General features: G+C 39.5%; 1 protein-coding gene across 1 annotated transcript in view; it reads left to right on the top strand.

Moving 5' to 3' along the window:
• Nucleotides 1-15,830, top strand: part of FAM177A1 (family with sequence similarity 177 member A1) — a 16,995-nt gene extending 1,165 nt beyond the window's left edge. Inside the window, exons 3-6 of the mRNA XM_014310706.2 lie at nucleotides 3,782-3,958; nucleotides 10,731-10,797; nucleotides 12,478-12,575; nucleotides 13,364-15,830. Coding sequence (XP_014166181.1) covers nucleotides 3,782-3,958; nucleotides 10,731-10,797; nucleotides 12,478-12,575; nucleotides 13,364-13,576 — 555 coding nt within the window. The 3' untranslated portion in view covers nucleotides 13,577-15,830. The remainder of the gene's footprint in view (nucleotides 1-3,781; nucleotides 3,959-10,730; nucleotides 10,798-12,477; nucleotides 12,576-13,363) is intronic.
• The last annotated feature ends 383 nt before the right edge of the window (nucleotides 15,831-16,213 follow it).

The raw sequence follows: 16,213 nt of genomic DNA, 5'->3' as shown, positions 1-16,213 counted from the left end.
TTAGAGACAGCGCGGCGGGCACGCGTGTCTCCGGTGTCTCCTGCTCGTCGGCGGACAATGCCTCTGACAAACGAGCCTGATGAATATTAGAGTGAGACAGGTTTCCACTTCCCTCCGTGCTGTCAAGTTGGCGAAGGCGTGGGAGGCGATCAGGGACAGCAGCTCTTAATTACAGCGCAGCACGGCGAGCTCCCTGTCCTGCCGCTCCTCGCTCCGGCCTCGGCTGCGCCCTGGTGCCGTGGGCGCTGCCGCTGCCCCTTCCCCGCTTGTGGTGCCTTTCCGAGGCTTGTTGGAAGGGTGTCTTTTCTAATAGCCGTCCTCCGGCTCTGTCATCTTGTCTTTTGTTTCTTAAGAAAGACTTATGCTGTTTAATTTCAGTTGAAACACAAGGGTGGAAAGTGAAACAAGCAGTATGAAAAAACCCCAAACCGCTCAAGCCTAAACAACCCTCTTCCCCCCCAAACCCTAGCAAAAAAAAAAAAAAAAAAAAAAAAAAAAAAAAAAAAAAATAGAGTAAGACAGCCAAGATCGGAGAGTAGAAATATTTTTCATTAGTTTTTACCAGCCTTCTAGTGACTAGCAGTACCTGGTCAGTAGATCGGTGCAAATTGAATTACTCGTCCTTCTCTGGGGAAGTGGGCATCACACACTTTGGTGCTTTGGGTTCATAAGCTTGTACAAGGATTCCTGCATTTGACAGGTTAAATGTCAAATGCAGGGTTAAAAGAGGCCAAAGTCAATAGCCTGGTCTCTCTGCTTCATTTTACTTTTCTTCTTCATCTCCTTCATGAAATTTATGTTATTGCATCACCTAATACTACTTGTGTCAGCTCTCCCAGCTTGCCTGCAGGTGTCCAGACACACCTTATCCTTAACTGTAGTTTATTTATTTTGGCATTTTATATGTGGACTAAAATTCTGTTGTGCTGGGTATTCCATCAGCGCTGTCAAGATTCCCTGCTCTGTCTCTGTTTCTGGACGAAGGTTGAGGTAGAGTGGGTGTAAAGAGGGTAACCAAGGAACAGGAGCTTCAGATCCTGACTGCCTGACAGGTTTGTATGTGTGCCATAAAGCCAAGAAAAATTCCAAGGGGACTTTTCAAAGAAAGGGGAAGTCGCCTTACAGTGTTTACCGAGTACCTTAAGAGTGTTAGCTAGTGTGGCAAAAGCGCAAGAGTGACCAGCCTTGGTGTCTAACAGTTGCCAGAAAAGAAGCCAAAGTAAATACTTCTGTGACGTGGCCACAAATGCTGAGTCTTTTAAGACCATATAATGTGTTAGAGAAGGAGGAGCCTGTGGAAAAAATATCAGGCCAGAAACCTGACTAAAGCCACGCACTAGAAAAAGGTCTTTGTAAAAACTTCCTAAATTGGAAAAGAAGATCAAAAGTATAAATTTTCAGATAAGAAATACTGTAACCTTTGAGCTATAAAGTGAATCTAGTTGATAACTCTAGAATAGGTTTGCATTACCATAGTTTTGGAAAGATAAAATTTATTGGTGCTGAACTTTCTGCTCGCACCTGGGAGAGTTGCCTTTATTGCTGCGCAGGTGAAACTTAAAAGGCCAGTGATGACTAAAACCCACACAGGTTTGTTGACTAGGTAATAACCAAAACAACAGATGACATACATTATTTTATTTAATGATGTAGGACTTCGAGCCAGATTACTAAGGGAAGCAGATTGACTGTTCCTTGGTGAATCTTTACTGTCTTGAGCTACTGCATTTGTCTGAAATGTTCTACCAGTACCAGCTACGTGGAGCTGCTTACTGTAGGTAGTGTGAGTGTGGGATGGGTGTTCAGGGAACTAAAGCTTGCTTTTAAAACTTGAAATATTAAACCACATTTTTTTAAAGTTAAAATATTTGAAGCATTTGCACTAAATGAGCCAAAATCAGATTAAGAGACTGTGCTTTTAGAGGAGCTCTTCAGGAGGGGCTCACATTGCTTGCTATTATTAATCACAGTGATACTTATGATGTGTTTGCAAGAAACAGTGCTCTTCAGTACTGTGCCTAAATATAAAAACAGTGTTATTGTATGATGCCAATAAAGGAGTGTGGAATGTTCATGAAAAGCTGATTCTGTGGTGCTTTTTGCACAAAAAGATACAGAACCGAGTCCCTGGAAGTGGCACTTTTATAATGGCAGCAAGCAGCGCTCCCTGGGCTCAGGTTGCTTCACTGCTTCCAGCATTTGTGTTTTTGTAGCTTTGCTCTGTTCCCAAGACTGATAGACAGCAGAGAGATTGCGCTGGGCCCCAGATAGTCAGTTTTGTCTTTCTATGTGAAAATATGATTTTGCCTGAAAATACAATCCTGTTTCAGCTGAATTACCCCATTTAAAACTTGCTGCTGGATTCTGCTCTGCTCCTCCAGGAAAATGTCTGAAACGTGCCAGCCTGGCCAGAGAGGTGCTGGGGAGCTGAGATGACTTGCAGATTTGAGGAGTACAGGGAATCACTCGGAGCGATGGTGAATGGGTGCGCTCCCTCTCCACGCTGTGGAGCTCAGCACGTGATCCCTGCCTGCCTCCCTCCTCTCTGTGGGCACGGGAAGAATTCGTGGCTGGAATGAAGAAGCAGTTCTGCTCCCCAGGACCCTCTGCTGCCTCTCTCCTCCGTGCCCACTCTCTTTCCCGGCTAACCAAGCCTGCTTGCCTCGCAAAGCTGTGTTGTGTAATCTAGCATGAGGAGGAGGATGGTGATGCTGCACTTGCAGTGATTAAGGGATGTCTTACAGCTGTGTGATAAAACATGCATTTTTATTTATAATTTTGAACTGTGCTCTGTGGAGATCATTAGGTTTGTATAGGGAAGAAGCTGGAAACTGGAATGCATTTTATGCAACCTGGATTCTGCACACACTGTGCCTGTCATTCCTTATGATACAGTTTCAAATTACATGAGCTCATGCATTTTTAAAAACCTTCATGGTACATTAAAAACATGTGGTTGGCATTTCCTAACCTCTCTGGCCTTCTCTATATGACAGAAGTGTTTTCAGCATAGTTTTGTGCATTTGATGCAGTAACATGTAAAAGCTCTACCAAGATGAAGGTTCTGTTTTGATAGCTGCAATACAAAACCTTACTAAAATTCTCTGCCTGCAGAAGTGACTAGCCTAAGGGTTTATTGATAGGCTTCTGAACTAGAAGTATATATTCTTAATGCTTGTGACCCAAAGGCTGCATTGTAGCATTCAGCAGTTGGAGAACACAACCAGACATTGTACTTCTCATTTTGTATGTTCTTAGCCACAAAACTAAGTGTTGTCCTTTTGCCCTGGTCCCTTGCACTAATCATGGTTGCTGGTGAAAGCCCACAGAGGCAGATTCCTCCGTGCATCTTTTTAAAGCTTGAGCCTGGCTGCTTAGTTATTCAGTTCTCTTTTGTGTTAGAGGTGTGTGTCTGAACTTGCAAAGAGGTGGCTACAGCCTATGAACTACTTGATTAATTTCATTAGGTATTCATTCCAAACCCAACGATAAATATTAAATATTTATTTAATAAATATTGACATTTCTGTGCTTATCAAATTATGTAATGAAACATGGCCCCCAGAAGAAACCTGTTTGTTACTTTTAGAGAAGGGATCAGTTTTTACATATCTGCAAACTAGAATGTTTCAGTCTTTTATCTACAGGCAAGCTCTTATAAGTGTCCACTGTAAATGCTAATTAATCTAAAATATTTTAAATATCTCATGAAGTTTGTTAAGGGGGAGCTTTCCAGTTCCAGAAGCATGCACTTGAGATAATGATTTTTTTTCCTTTGTAGCAACTTTCAAAGGGAGAAAGCGGCTTTGAGAATGTGGAGCTGGGTGTCATAGGAAAGAAAAAGAAAATTCCAAGGAGGGTTATTCATTTTGCAAGTGGAGAAACAATGGAAGAATATAGCACAGATGAAGAGGAAGATGAACAAGAGAAAAAAGACCTGTTGCCACCTGTAGATCCTGTAGGTATTTTACTTGATAAATTGTTACTTCTGGTTTACTGGGCAGCTACAAACATCTTATACTTTTTTTTTTTTTGGTGTCACAAATCTGATACAGTCTTTAGTATTATAAATTCTAATAATTTGATTGGCTTAACGGACTCAGAAATCTGTGAAAAGTATTACTGGGAAGTTTTGTCCTGGAGTTCTCCTCCACTAAAGTAGCCTAATTAATTAGAAATGGGTTTAATTTCTTCACAGTTATAGTTTGTCCTCTCCAGCATTTCCCCTTCTAATAATACTTGCCTTTGATACTTTGATTTATACTGTAGCTTAAAAAAAAAACCTGCAAGGGAGACATTTTTTCCTTATGTTTGTTGACACTGAAGAGTTAAACCTGTAATTTAGGGTCACCATAACAACAATTTGATATAGTTAAAAGAGTATAGGAGAGAAAGAAACAGATGACTTGCAGAAATAAAGGAAGACTGGTGTAATTCATGATACATAAAAAACAGATTTTAAAGGATCTGCCTAGTCCATGTAAGTAATGTTCATCTGTGTTGTAAGCTGTTGAGATGTTGCTCAGCCTGTGAATGGAGTTTCCTTTTATTGGTCCAGATACAAGTGAAGTCTCAACAATTAAAGCTAGTAGTGTGCATTGTAGCTGCCAAAATGCATTTGCCTTTTTGTCAATGACTGTGGATCTATACTTAGAGGTAAAATGAAATATATAATCTGTTTTATTCTGTTGGCCTGTCTGATGAACTATTGTGTAGTGATGGTGTGATTGCAAAGCTTACAGCCACATGTGCCAACACCAGCAGCAGCTCCTCTCCTCTGGCAGTCAGTCCCAGAGAAGATCCACATCCTGCTCTTCATCTCTCCACATGCCCAGTCTCATGTTTCTTTTATGACAACTCCAGAAACTTGAGTGTCCCAACCACCTCTACCCTTCTGCAGCAATCCTTGCCTCAGTAAATTGAGTCTGCAGTCCTATTCCCTGTCTGCTGGCAGAGTTCTCTTCTTAGGCCTCTCTGCACTCTCTGCCTGTACTGAGCTGGAGGCTCCCAAAGTGGCTGTGTCCTCCCTGCTGTGCTGCTGTGTGCTCAGGCAGCCAGGAGCCATGGCTTTGTGCAGCAGCTCATCCTGCCTGGCTGCACACTGGAGGCAGACACTGCTGTGGAGCTCCTGGTTCCCACACTTCAGAGAGGAGGCCTTGCATGCACAGAAAAGAGTGCCCTGCTTTCTATTTGACATGGCTGTTGAAATGACTCCTGCACCCTTGTTTGGGAATCCATAATTAAGAAAAGTTGTGGTTGAAGCTTTCTATTTACTCTACAATAGCAGACCCTGTATTTATTAATATTTGTATCTGTCCTGGGAGAGCTTGGCTTTCTTGAAGGGACTGAAGATTTTGACTTTCTGCTTATGCTCTTCTGAAGAACTGGTGGACCATGAGTTTGCTTTGACTGCCAAGCAGTACCTCTCTTCCCCTCTGTAAAATTAGTTTATCTTGAAGAAGAAAAAAGGTGGGTTGAGGACTAAGCTCCAGTGAGATTGTGGGAATTCTGGTGGGATTGGGGGTTCCACCAATAGGTGAAGCTATCACAATGCATTTTGTAGGGATGGGTGGCATTGCCCTCTTTCTTGGTAGGCAGTTATTGTATACAGCAAAAAAATAACATTAGCCTGATTGCAGGTAGGATATTATCAATATTAAATACACACAGAGTATATAGTTGGAAAAGAACTGTATTGTAATCACAAACAATGAGTGAGATGTTAAGCTGCCTTGCTGGGTACTAGGGTGGTTTTTTCCTCCTTAAGGATCTTCTCAAATCAAAGCAGCAACTGTGAACTTACTGACTGTTATGGTAATGTTCAGGTATCTTCAGAGTGAGGCCTGTTCCCCACTAGGCAGTCATGTCAGATATCTGTGGATGTCTGAGAGATTTTTGTTCCCAATTACGATGATCAGGGAACAAGATGTGTGTAGTTTTTTGTGCCATTTCCTGACAGTAGAAGAGTTCCATGGTGATGCAGTGATGGAAGGCTCACAAGCCTTGGTGTAGGTGTTGTGAGGGTAGAGACATGCATGCTGCTGTGCAAATGGACACTTAACTAAAGAGCCCTCAAGTGTGCACAACAGCTGGGAATGCTGCAGGATTGTTCCCCTCCTTTCCTCACACAGATTTATTTTCTGAGTACCAAAACCAATATTGTATGGTGGAGTTAAGATGGTGTTATTCTCCTTTTCTAGTTTATTAAATCCTTAATTTTGAATACATTTTTTAATAAAAGGACCCCCCAAACCAGGGCAGTTTATTGTGAAGCACTCTATGCCTTATTATGTATTGCTTTTTACCTTGGACAGAATGAACTTGATTAGAGCAGGGGTTGCCATTAAGTGAGGCTTACTTTATCTCCTGCATGCTTTGTGTATCCCAGCTGAGCCAGACAATTGAAGAAATGTTAGTCCAAGCTGAGCTTTGGTGTTTTCGCCAACAGCTGCTTTTAAAATGTTTTTTTTGTAGGATTTCTATAAAAGCAATTAAATAGTCAGTTTGCTGAGACCAGCATGTCTAAAACTTGTTATCTCAGTTGGGATACAAAAAAGTATGTTGCAAGTAATAGCTGTTTCTGGACCAGTTTGTTTTCAGAAAAAGCACATTCAATATTTTGAATAGAAACTTTCCTTCATGAAATCTTAAAGCTCTGCTGGTATTAGCCTCCTGGCAGTTTTTGAATGAGTTAAAGGGAAACAAATATTTTGCTGTGTTGTAAAGAAATGTCTTCAGTAAGTACCTTGGTTTAATTGTGTTTTACAGCTAAGCAGACAATGCCAATGTGCTTCTTACTAAGCAAAGTAATATGCCTATATCCTGGTAATACCATAACCAGAGCACTTGTTGTGGTGGATTCCTGTTACTCCTAACAAAACAATTCTCAAAAAGAGCTGGGTTTTAAATTTTCTTTGAAAGAACTTCTAGTGCTTCAGTAGGTCAGCGCTCAGTTCATTAACATTGTTGGACTGGGGTGTCCATTCTATTGTGCTTTGTGTTTTTTAATCCAGAACACAGGATATTATTTTTTAGATAATAGCATTCAGTATTATCTGAATGTTCTCACACTGAAATTCAAATGCTTTAATAGCACAGATGTATTTTTGATTCTTTTGTCCTAAAATGTAGATGTTTGCACTCTATATGTATATTTTCTTTCGGTTTTGTCCACCAAAACTTTATTTTGTATTAATTAAAAAGATAATCCTTTTGTTTATCCCTGAAGGGACACTTGGTGTAAACTCTTTGCTGCATTCACCTGTTAGATGAGTGGACAGAAGGTGGAGTGTAAGTCTGCACAGAGGAACTGTGAGCAACATGACTTTGGTGTGATAACTTTGGAATCCATCCCAAGAAGACATCTGCAACAAAGCTCCAGGAGGGATTTGATTTTATTAACCTTCAGTGCTCAGAAAGATTGAAACACATCCTTGCAGGAAGGTTATCTTGATATCCTGTAGTTAAAAGGGCTTTAACTTCAAATAGCAAACATTTCTCTCTTGAGGACCATTGAACTCTGTTTTTTTTTTAAGAATTTGAGGATGAAGGAGAAAAATAGTCACTGACCAAGTAATAACTACTCATAATATGGTAGAAGCTCTTGATGGAGTATGGTATGTGTGTTCCTGACCTTGTTTTCACTGGCTTGTTTAGATGCCACATTTTTACATGGTCTTACACAAAAGAACCTATTATAGCATTGAACAGTCATTGATTAAACTATTAATTTAACAAATTAATTTAAACCTTGTCTTGGCAGAGTAAACAATGAAAAAGTATCTACTTGGTGGTGTATATCAACTATTAAATACAGGATTTTGTTTTTCCTAAATCAGGAAATTATTATTTTTCTCATTTTGCCATTTTCTCTGACAAAAAGAAACCCTACATACCTTTTAAAGTTTAAGTGTTATTAGAGCTCAAATCTGCCAAAAATAAATACATATGTGGATTGTTTAGGAATATGGTGCACTCAGAAATTCAAGAGAGCATGTGTGCTCCCTTCAGCAGTCCCACACTAGGAAACAAAATCATGTTCTGTTATTGAACTAGAGGCCCCTTGGTTTTATCAGGGATTGAATCCATTATGTGCATGGCCAAAGGAAGCTGACAGGCGGTGTCTGAGTATGTGGTTCTGCAGGTCTGTAGGACCTGACTTGGGTATGGTTTTCCAGTTTCCAGCTCAGTGTATTAAAGCTACTTCACTGACAAAGATTAATTTGATTAATTTGTACTGAGCCATTGCTTAAGAGCCCTGTTCATGTCACTCAAACAGTTCCAGTTTCCCCAGTACCAGTTCTTGCCTCACATCAGCCATTTGTGCTTCCCTCTCTGAGGTGCTCTGGGAAGGCACCCAGATTTACCCTGAAGAGGTAAAGGGGGAATGCGTGGGAAAAGAAGGTGATGCTTAGGATGTGTTCCCTTGTTCCTGCTTGTTCCTGGTGGTTTACTCTCCAAACCATCTCCTTTCTCCTGTTCATTTCCTGTAAAGTAGCCTCTCTAAATGGTTTTATATTGCCTTTTGAGATGCTGGACAGAAAGTTAGTTACTTTTTAAACTGAGGAGTCTGGCAAAGCCTTGCTTGTCAGGCATGAGGAAATGTCTGGTTGGGCTTTGTCAGAAAGCAGAGGTTCCCACAAAACTGAACTTAGAAGTGCTTCCAGTGTACCAAACTGATTTTTAGCTGTGGTGGGGGAAGAGTAGAAATAGAACCTCTGGTCTGCTGAGCCTCAGCTGTTATCCACGTTTGTGTTACCACAAACTTGTCAGAATGTTCTGGATCTGACTTCTGTCATGTTGAAGCTCAGCTTGTCTTTCCTCCCTGAAATATTATGGGGGCTCTTGTAACTTCTTTCTTACAGCACACAGCAGGCCCTTGTTTGTCCTGTGCCCTGCATGAATGCTTTTTAACCCTGTCACCTCATCATGAAGGATTGTGCAGAGCCCTGTCTGTGCCATTATTTGCACCTGTGGCAACAAGCTTTTCCAGCACCTTTTTTGACTTCTTCAACTGAACAAACTCCTCGTTAGCCTTTCTGCCAACTGAGCACATAATCAATGAGCTGGAGGTGCTTTTGTGTAAGTAGGATAGCAGCTGGTTTTGCTTACACTTTTACCTTGGCAGGACATTTTCCATATCCACTGCCAAAAATATATAGCATCTGGCTTTTTGTCAGCCTGCCCAACTTGAGTTTGTGGCTTGACAGACAATTTCTTGCTGCACTGATTTGTAGAGATGATGCTTGGAAAGCACCAGAGTCTAGTAGCTTGTGTACATATATACTGAGGCTATACCAGATAGTTTCTGTAGCTATATTATTTACAATAATACTGGTTGTTCCTGTACACATATCTGTTAAATAAGATCATAGAAAAAGGTTACTACAGTAACAGTAGTTCTTAGCAGCAAGTTATAAATACTTACATAGCTGAGTAGAGCTCATGTGCTTTACTTAATAAAAGCTAACACTTTAAATTGCTACTTTCCAGAAGAAAGGTACTTCTACAGGGATCTTTTCTGGAGGGAAATATGTATCAAAGAGCTTGCCTGAATACAACAACTTGTTAACTATAAACATATTTTAGTTCACTGTGGAAGCTGAATTTGCCTTTTCACAACTGGAAAAGCCTACAATTTTTTCCCCATTTGCTTGGAATCTGCTTTTTGCCTTTTCCTTTTTAATACACGGGTTGGTTTAGTTTTTTTTTAAACAGATACAGTCTCTTCCCTCGATGAAAAGCATAGCCTGTGCACACCCACTATTTTATAATTAATTTAATTATAAATATTTAATTTACGATGTGTGTATCTATGTATCAGTTCATGTGGAGGCTGCACATTTTTGCTGTAGCTGTGAAAACACCCCAGTCATGCAAAGAGCAATTCCTTTTCTTTGTCTTCCTGGCCAGCCCTTCCTAAACAGTCTGTATCCCTCCACAGCAGCACTCAGTGCATTCACTGCATCCCTGGGATCCTGATGAGATCCTACCCCTGCAGCTGCACACAGATCTCCAGTTCCTCATGTTTATGTCCCATGTTGTGTGCCCTGGTGTGCAGGCTCCTCAGAGAAACCTCCTCACTCTCATGCAGATGCTTGAGGTGGCCCCAGCTGAGCCCTGTTTATTCCCATTGTGTTCCTTGTGGTTCACAGCAGCCCAGGTGCTTTGCTTGGCAGCCTCTCCATCGCTCCCTCAGAGCTGTAGTAACTCCTCCCATCCCTCAGGGCTCCTGGTTTTGTTTTTCAGGTGTAATTTCAAGGTACAATTCCCTTGAAAATGGGAAAATGTTTTAAAGCAGCCTCTTCCTCAGAGGTTTGAAGGTTTGGTTTGATTTTAAACAGTCTTTTGCAGTTCACTCATTATTGTAATGAGGGACTACTTTGTTACCTCACTTCTCCTCTTGGCCTGATGGAATTCAGAATGTTGTGGAAAGCTTTTTCTAGCTGGGGATTGAGTTGGCTGCTTGTCATTTCCCAAGTTTGGAAGCAGGAAACAGAAAGCAGTGCAAGAAGTTTTCCCAGAGGTAAACCATGGTTATATTTATATCTTATGGTGATACTTTGTTTCACTTGTCTGGTCTATACTTATTTTAAAGCAAAAACATGGTAGTAGCTGGAAAACAGAGAACATTGCAGGTCTTTCTTCTCCAGCCGCTTGCAGTTTTGCATGTGTTATTTTGTGCCATGGCCATACAGCTGTACATACTCACACTACTCTTGTTCCTGCAGACGACACTCACATGGGGACCCTACTTGTGGTTTCACATGCTGCGAGTTGCCACATCAACCTTATCAGGTATTGCTTTATTTAATTCTTGGGTAAACCAGAAGGGGAATATTGAAAGTCACAAAGTCATGTTGACAGACTGTAAATCATCTTTGGGTTCTACTTGTTGTTTTTTCAGAAGTAAGAATTGAACTGTATTTAATCTTTGGAGATGTACTCTCCTGCCTTAGGCACTTTTAAATTTTTTTTTGTACTTTCAATAAACAACTCTTGCATGGAACAACGAATAGGAAGTACTGTTTTGATGAACACTTTTCCCCCTTTTTCTTCATATGGAGATAGATTGATGTTGGCAAGGGAATATATTGGTTTTCTCTTAGATTTTGTATGGAACCATTTTGTGTGATGTTACCCAAAAAGAATGCTGGCTGGTGTAACTAAACTGACAGTTTTTCTGAAGACAACTAGAAAGTATCCCAAGAACACATCTGGTTGTGTGCCGTACTATGAACTTCTGAGGTTACAAAATAAACAGGACTGTTGTCAAGGGTACTGCACAGACATTTATTTGACTTGTGGACCTCTTAAAATTTTGCCAAGTTTTAAAAATGCTTGTCATAGTTTGTGTTCTTTCCAAGGTAAAGTATCTTTACTGGGTTTTTCCCACAAATATTATGGAGTTTCTGTCATTGTACACATAATTTTGAATATTTTTGTATTTTTTGGGAGTCTGTTGTATTAGTTAACCTATCTTTATTTTTAGAAATGCCTTTTCTCTAATGTACAGTGTAATTATATTCCTTGATGTATCTGTTCTTCATATGCAAGGGTATTGTTTTTTCTTTTTTTAGAAGTCCTTTATGAATTTGAACATCAGTCCTTTCTTCTTTGCACTTCAGTTTTGGCTCTTGCCTCTGTAATCTGAACTGGTCTTTTGCACAGCACTCAGGATGCCAGGATATCTATAGAATTAGTTCTTCTGAATGTTCATTGAAGCAGTCAATGACTGACTTCTATTTTTTTCCCTGAAGATGACTAAGTCATTTGTGTCCTTGGGGCAGATTTACAGTTTGAAGTGCAGAATATTTGACTTCTTGCTTGCCTTTACTCGACCAGTGTTATCTGCAGCCATCACCATGGTAAAGAAACTGACTGACACGAGCTTACCTCTGCTCCATACTTTTGACTATGCCCTACCTGTTTTAGCAAAGTAGCACTGAATGTAGCCTACAGCTTGAAAATTGAGGCAGCTGAAACAAATACTTTATTAATCTGTTAGTATGCAACATAGAACATTGTTAAAACTGACTTGAGGTATGCTTATGTCAGTAAATCCTGTCTGGTTTGCTAGTACCACCAGATTGAACTGCCAGCACAGTTGGTACCCATGTACTTCTGTCTAACCTTAATTTTCAGTTAAAGTTCAGCTCAATTTAACTGATTTCTAGCAAAACAAACAGATCCAAAGCTGAAACTAGCAGAATTCAAACCCTATCACCATATATATTTTCACTGAATTTCTTGTTCTTCTTCTTTTGTTCATTCTTTATCCTAAAGAACAATTATTAGTATATTCACCTAATAATTACCTATAAGGAGATTAACCTCACAGGTTTTTTTGTATTTTGTGAGTGAAGCAGGACTAGAGAAAACCATTCAGGAAAGATGGTGATAATTTTTATAATAAAGTGATGTACAAGAATTTTCCTCTAGATACTAATGCTATGTAAACCTCCCTTTATTTTTTAGTGTGTGATTTCCTGGGGGAAAAGATTGCATCTGTTCTGGGAATAAGCACACCAAAATACCAATATGCCATTGATGAGTATTACAGAATGAAGAGAGAGGTATGTGTGGGAGCTAGGGTTCTTGCACTCCTTTTCTCCCAACTTATCTTCCCTGGTATTCTAAAAAATAAAACTTGGATTCTAGCATTAAAATGAAGCTTTAGACCCTCAATTTCAGCTTGCCTCCAGTTTTCATTTGATGCATGATTAACACTTTCTTATCCACTAGCCTTTTCTCTAGAGCTCATCGGTCTTAGAAATGGGTGGGTGCTGACCTCTGCTCTGTTTCTCCTAAGTCAACGCTGTGAGAAAGTTGGATGGACAGCTGCTGAACACTGTAAACTCTAAACTTTCCAACTCTAAAACTTTTTCAGCACAGTCTCAAGGGTAAATTGAACACGAGGTTACCATTTGTTCTAAAGCATAACAGGGCAATACTGATAGGTAGCCAGTGCTTTAGGCAAAATAACCTAACCCTTAATAATCTTCCTTTAGAAGAGATTGAAAACATATTCAAAGCTTTATTACTTTTTTTTAATTGAGAGCTGAAAAAGCTTTAGAGGAGGTAGATGTATCACTATTGCTATTAACTAAAACTGCTTATCTAGATATGTGTCTTTTTTATGTGTTTAACAGAGTTTAATCCTTCAGTTTTGGGGATTTTTTTTTCCATAATGGGAGTGGAGTTCTGGAATGTACCTTTTCTTATGATCAACTAGCGACTGTTTTCTAGTGGAACAAATGTCCTTACCTTCTAATGGTAACTATTACGCTCTTATGGGAAGACTTCATCTAAGTAAGTGGCAAATAGTAAATAGTAGCATATGAATCTGTTTATCTCTTTCTAGGAGGAAGAGGAGGAACAGGAAAACAAGATGTCAGAAGAAGCAGAAAGACAGCATCAGGAACAGCAGAACAAGCCACAAGCTGAAGCTCCTGTCCAGACAGACCAGCCTGGAGCAACAGCATGCTCTTCATTCATGAATGTAAACTTTGAAAATGAGGGAGATTGCCCACCCACTGCAGAAAATAAACAAGATGTAGTTCCTGTCCCTCCTTAAGTGTAAAGGTCTTTATAATGTAGGAAATAAGAACTGTCAGGTGTCACAATCTGCCTGTAAACAGGAAAAATAGGATTATGCTTGTTCAGTGAAATACAACTCCTACCATTCTTATTGATCAGGAGAGAGCTAGGGAATGTCTGTTCAGTCAGTCTGCCTAATAAAGGCTGAGGCATTCTGCCAAATTGGCACTTCAGTTAAAATGAAAATTGCACTACAAACATTTGGTCTAAAATTGAATGTGTGAGCTAATTTCTGTGTAAAGTAAGTAGAAACGTCTTTTCTTTGAATTGCTGTGTCTCTAACACCTGTGGATTGCAGAGGCAGTGCTGTTTCCTACTTCTAAAAACCTGATTTGCACATGGTTTGCAACTTGGCTCTCTATGAATAGATTAATAGGAATTAATATCCTGTAACTCAAAAGTAATTATAATAGAGTCAATTCCCCCTATTTATTGTCACTGTTGTGTGCATGTAATTTTTTTCTGTTGTTAACACAAGAGAAAAATGTTAGATTTAACATTAATTAAAGGGTCCACTGACTTTTTGTTTTTTAAGTAAAAAAATCCCAACTTTCCAGGAGGCTATAAGCATCCTTAAGAACTTACTAACAAGTACCAGCACTCTTGGAGGCTAATAGTGGTCAGCTGCTCCATCCAATGCTGTTGTAGTAAAGTTCAGAACTAACATCAGTCTAGGATGTTCTCACCCCAAGCCTAAGAACTAAGAGACCCATGTGCTTGAATGCATGCTCTCAGTGGTCTGGAAAAGAAATTAAAGTCATGTTGAATGATATTAAGTGCATAGGACACTCTGTGTAGTACCATTCTAGAACTATGAACTTTTTTGGACATCAGTTACACAAGTCTGTGTACTTGAGTAACCTAAACAAACTGTGTGTTGAATGTTAAATTGCCAGTAAGGGATGTGCCACTGCAGATGGTTTTCATCCTGTTAGCACAGAATACATAATTAGATTATAATTACATAATACAACAAAACCAAACTTAGAACTCTTTCCTTCTCTTAAATAAATATGTGTTGTGATACTGCACTTACAAAACCAGAAATTTTTATTTTTGTCTAAATGAAGTGCAGGTAGCTCCACATCTAATACCAATTAAGACTGTTTTACTGCAATGACTGTACCTGTAGCTTGTAAAAGGTGAATGGTTTACTTTGCAACAATCAGATGTCATTGCCCCAGTCATTTTCTTTGGACAACTGTTGTAGGTAAAGGAGCAGAGAACCTGCACTACTTACCATGTAGAACATTACTTCTGTCCTTGAGATTTATTAAAAAAAAGTTAAAAATAGTCCTCAATGAAATTGGGTTGTTGGGTATCATGACATGTCCCTGGCCTTGCTCCCACTAACAGCTAAGGAGCCTGATGTAACACCACAGGCCAGGTACCTTGGCCCTTAGTTTCTGGAATTAATTCCATATTTCAGATGACCCTCTGCCTGAACTAATGTCCTGTACAGCACAAATTCTTCCTCTCATCTGTCTGTAGTGCTCCAGTACTACAGAAAATCTAAGGAGGAGGATTCAATCATCAGCTCTAGTCCCTCTGTTTTGATACTCCATTCTTTGCCTTTTCTGAATTGTAAGACAGAGGGTGCTGACCACAGTGTAAAATCACTACTTTGCCCTGAATGTCTGCAAGGGAGAGCTTGATTCAACACCTGGGGAATGCACAAGAAAACCAGCTTGTTAGGAGTTCATATAGCATCAGAAAAAGAAAATGTCAGATAGCTTGAGTAATACCTTGACAGCTGAAGGATAATTTGCTTTTCTTCCAATAAATTAATGTCAGTTGTTTGTTTTTTTACCTCCTTTTCCTACTATTTGTTGCATAACAAATGCTCTCACTGCCTTCTTTGTATGAAATACTGTATTACTCACTGTGCCTTAAATTAATCCTTCCTTTTTTGCAAACTGTATGAAAGTGGTTACTTTCATATTGGTTTAATTTTTCTGTAAATGCATTAATTGGTTATTTTATATTTAATATAATTTTTGAACTGGAAGTTGGCTATGGATTTTCCTTTAAAACTGTGTGGTCTTTGAAACTTTATGCCTGTACAGAGGTGTGTGTGCCTGTTTAGTGTTTTCATCTTTACTAAGTCACACATCCTGGTGGAATATTCAAGCACCAGATTTCAAAATATCATTTTACCCCCACACCCCCTCCTTAGACTCTCATGTGTTCAGCACAACCTCAAACTAATAAATAATGCACGGTTGTAAACACTTCTGGCCTGGAGCTATTGTAATTCTGTCTGAAAGCTGAAACATTTCTGTGGCTTTCTTAAGGATTAAGAGAGTGTCACAGCTTTAACTGCTACTGCTGTAGCTGAGTTGTACAATTAAGATAGATTACATAAAATACTTGCACAGGAGGTTAACTTGGTGAAAGCCTCTGTACAGGTGTTTGGATTAGTTTTAACTAGATCTGAAGCTAGTGCAGTTTTATTTCTGTTAATGAACCTCTTAAAATTAGGTAACTATCCAGTTCAATGATTTACTTATCCTTCCTATTACACACTTAAAGCTGGCATAGAAGAAAAAGACCTAAATTCTTCACTTCTTACTGAAAACTTCTGCCTTCACAACAGAATGCTCAACAGTGCTGT

Source organism: Geospiza fortis, unplaced genomic scaffold (assembly GCF_000277835.1).
Source record: "Geospiza fortis unplaced genomic scaffold, GeoFor_1.0 scaffold54, whole genome shotgun sequence".
NCBI lineage: Eukaryota > Metazoa > Chordata > Aves > Passeriformes > Thraupidae > Geospiza > Geospiza fortis.
This window is presented reverse-complemented; position numbering and strand designations above follow the sequence as displayed.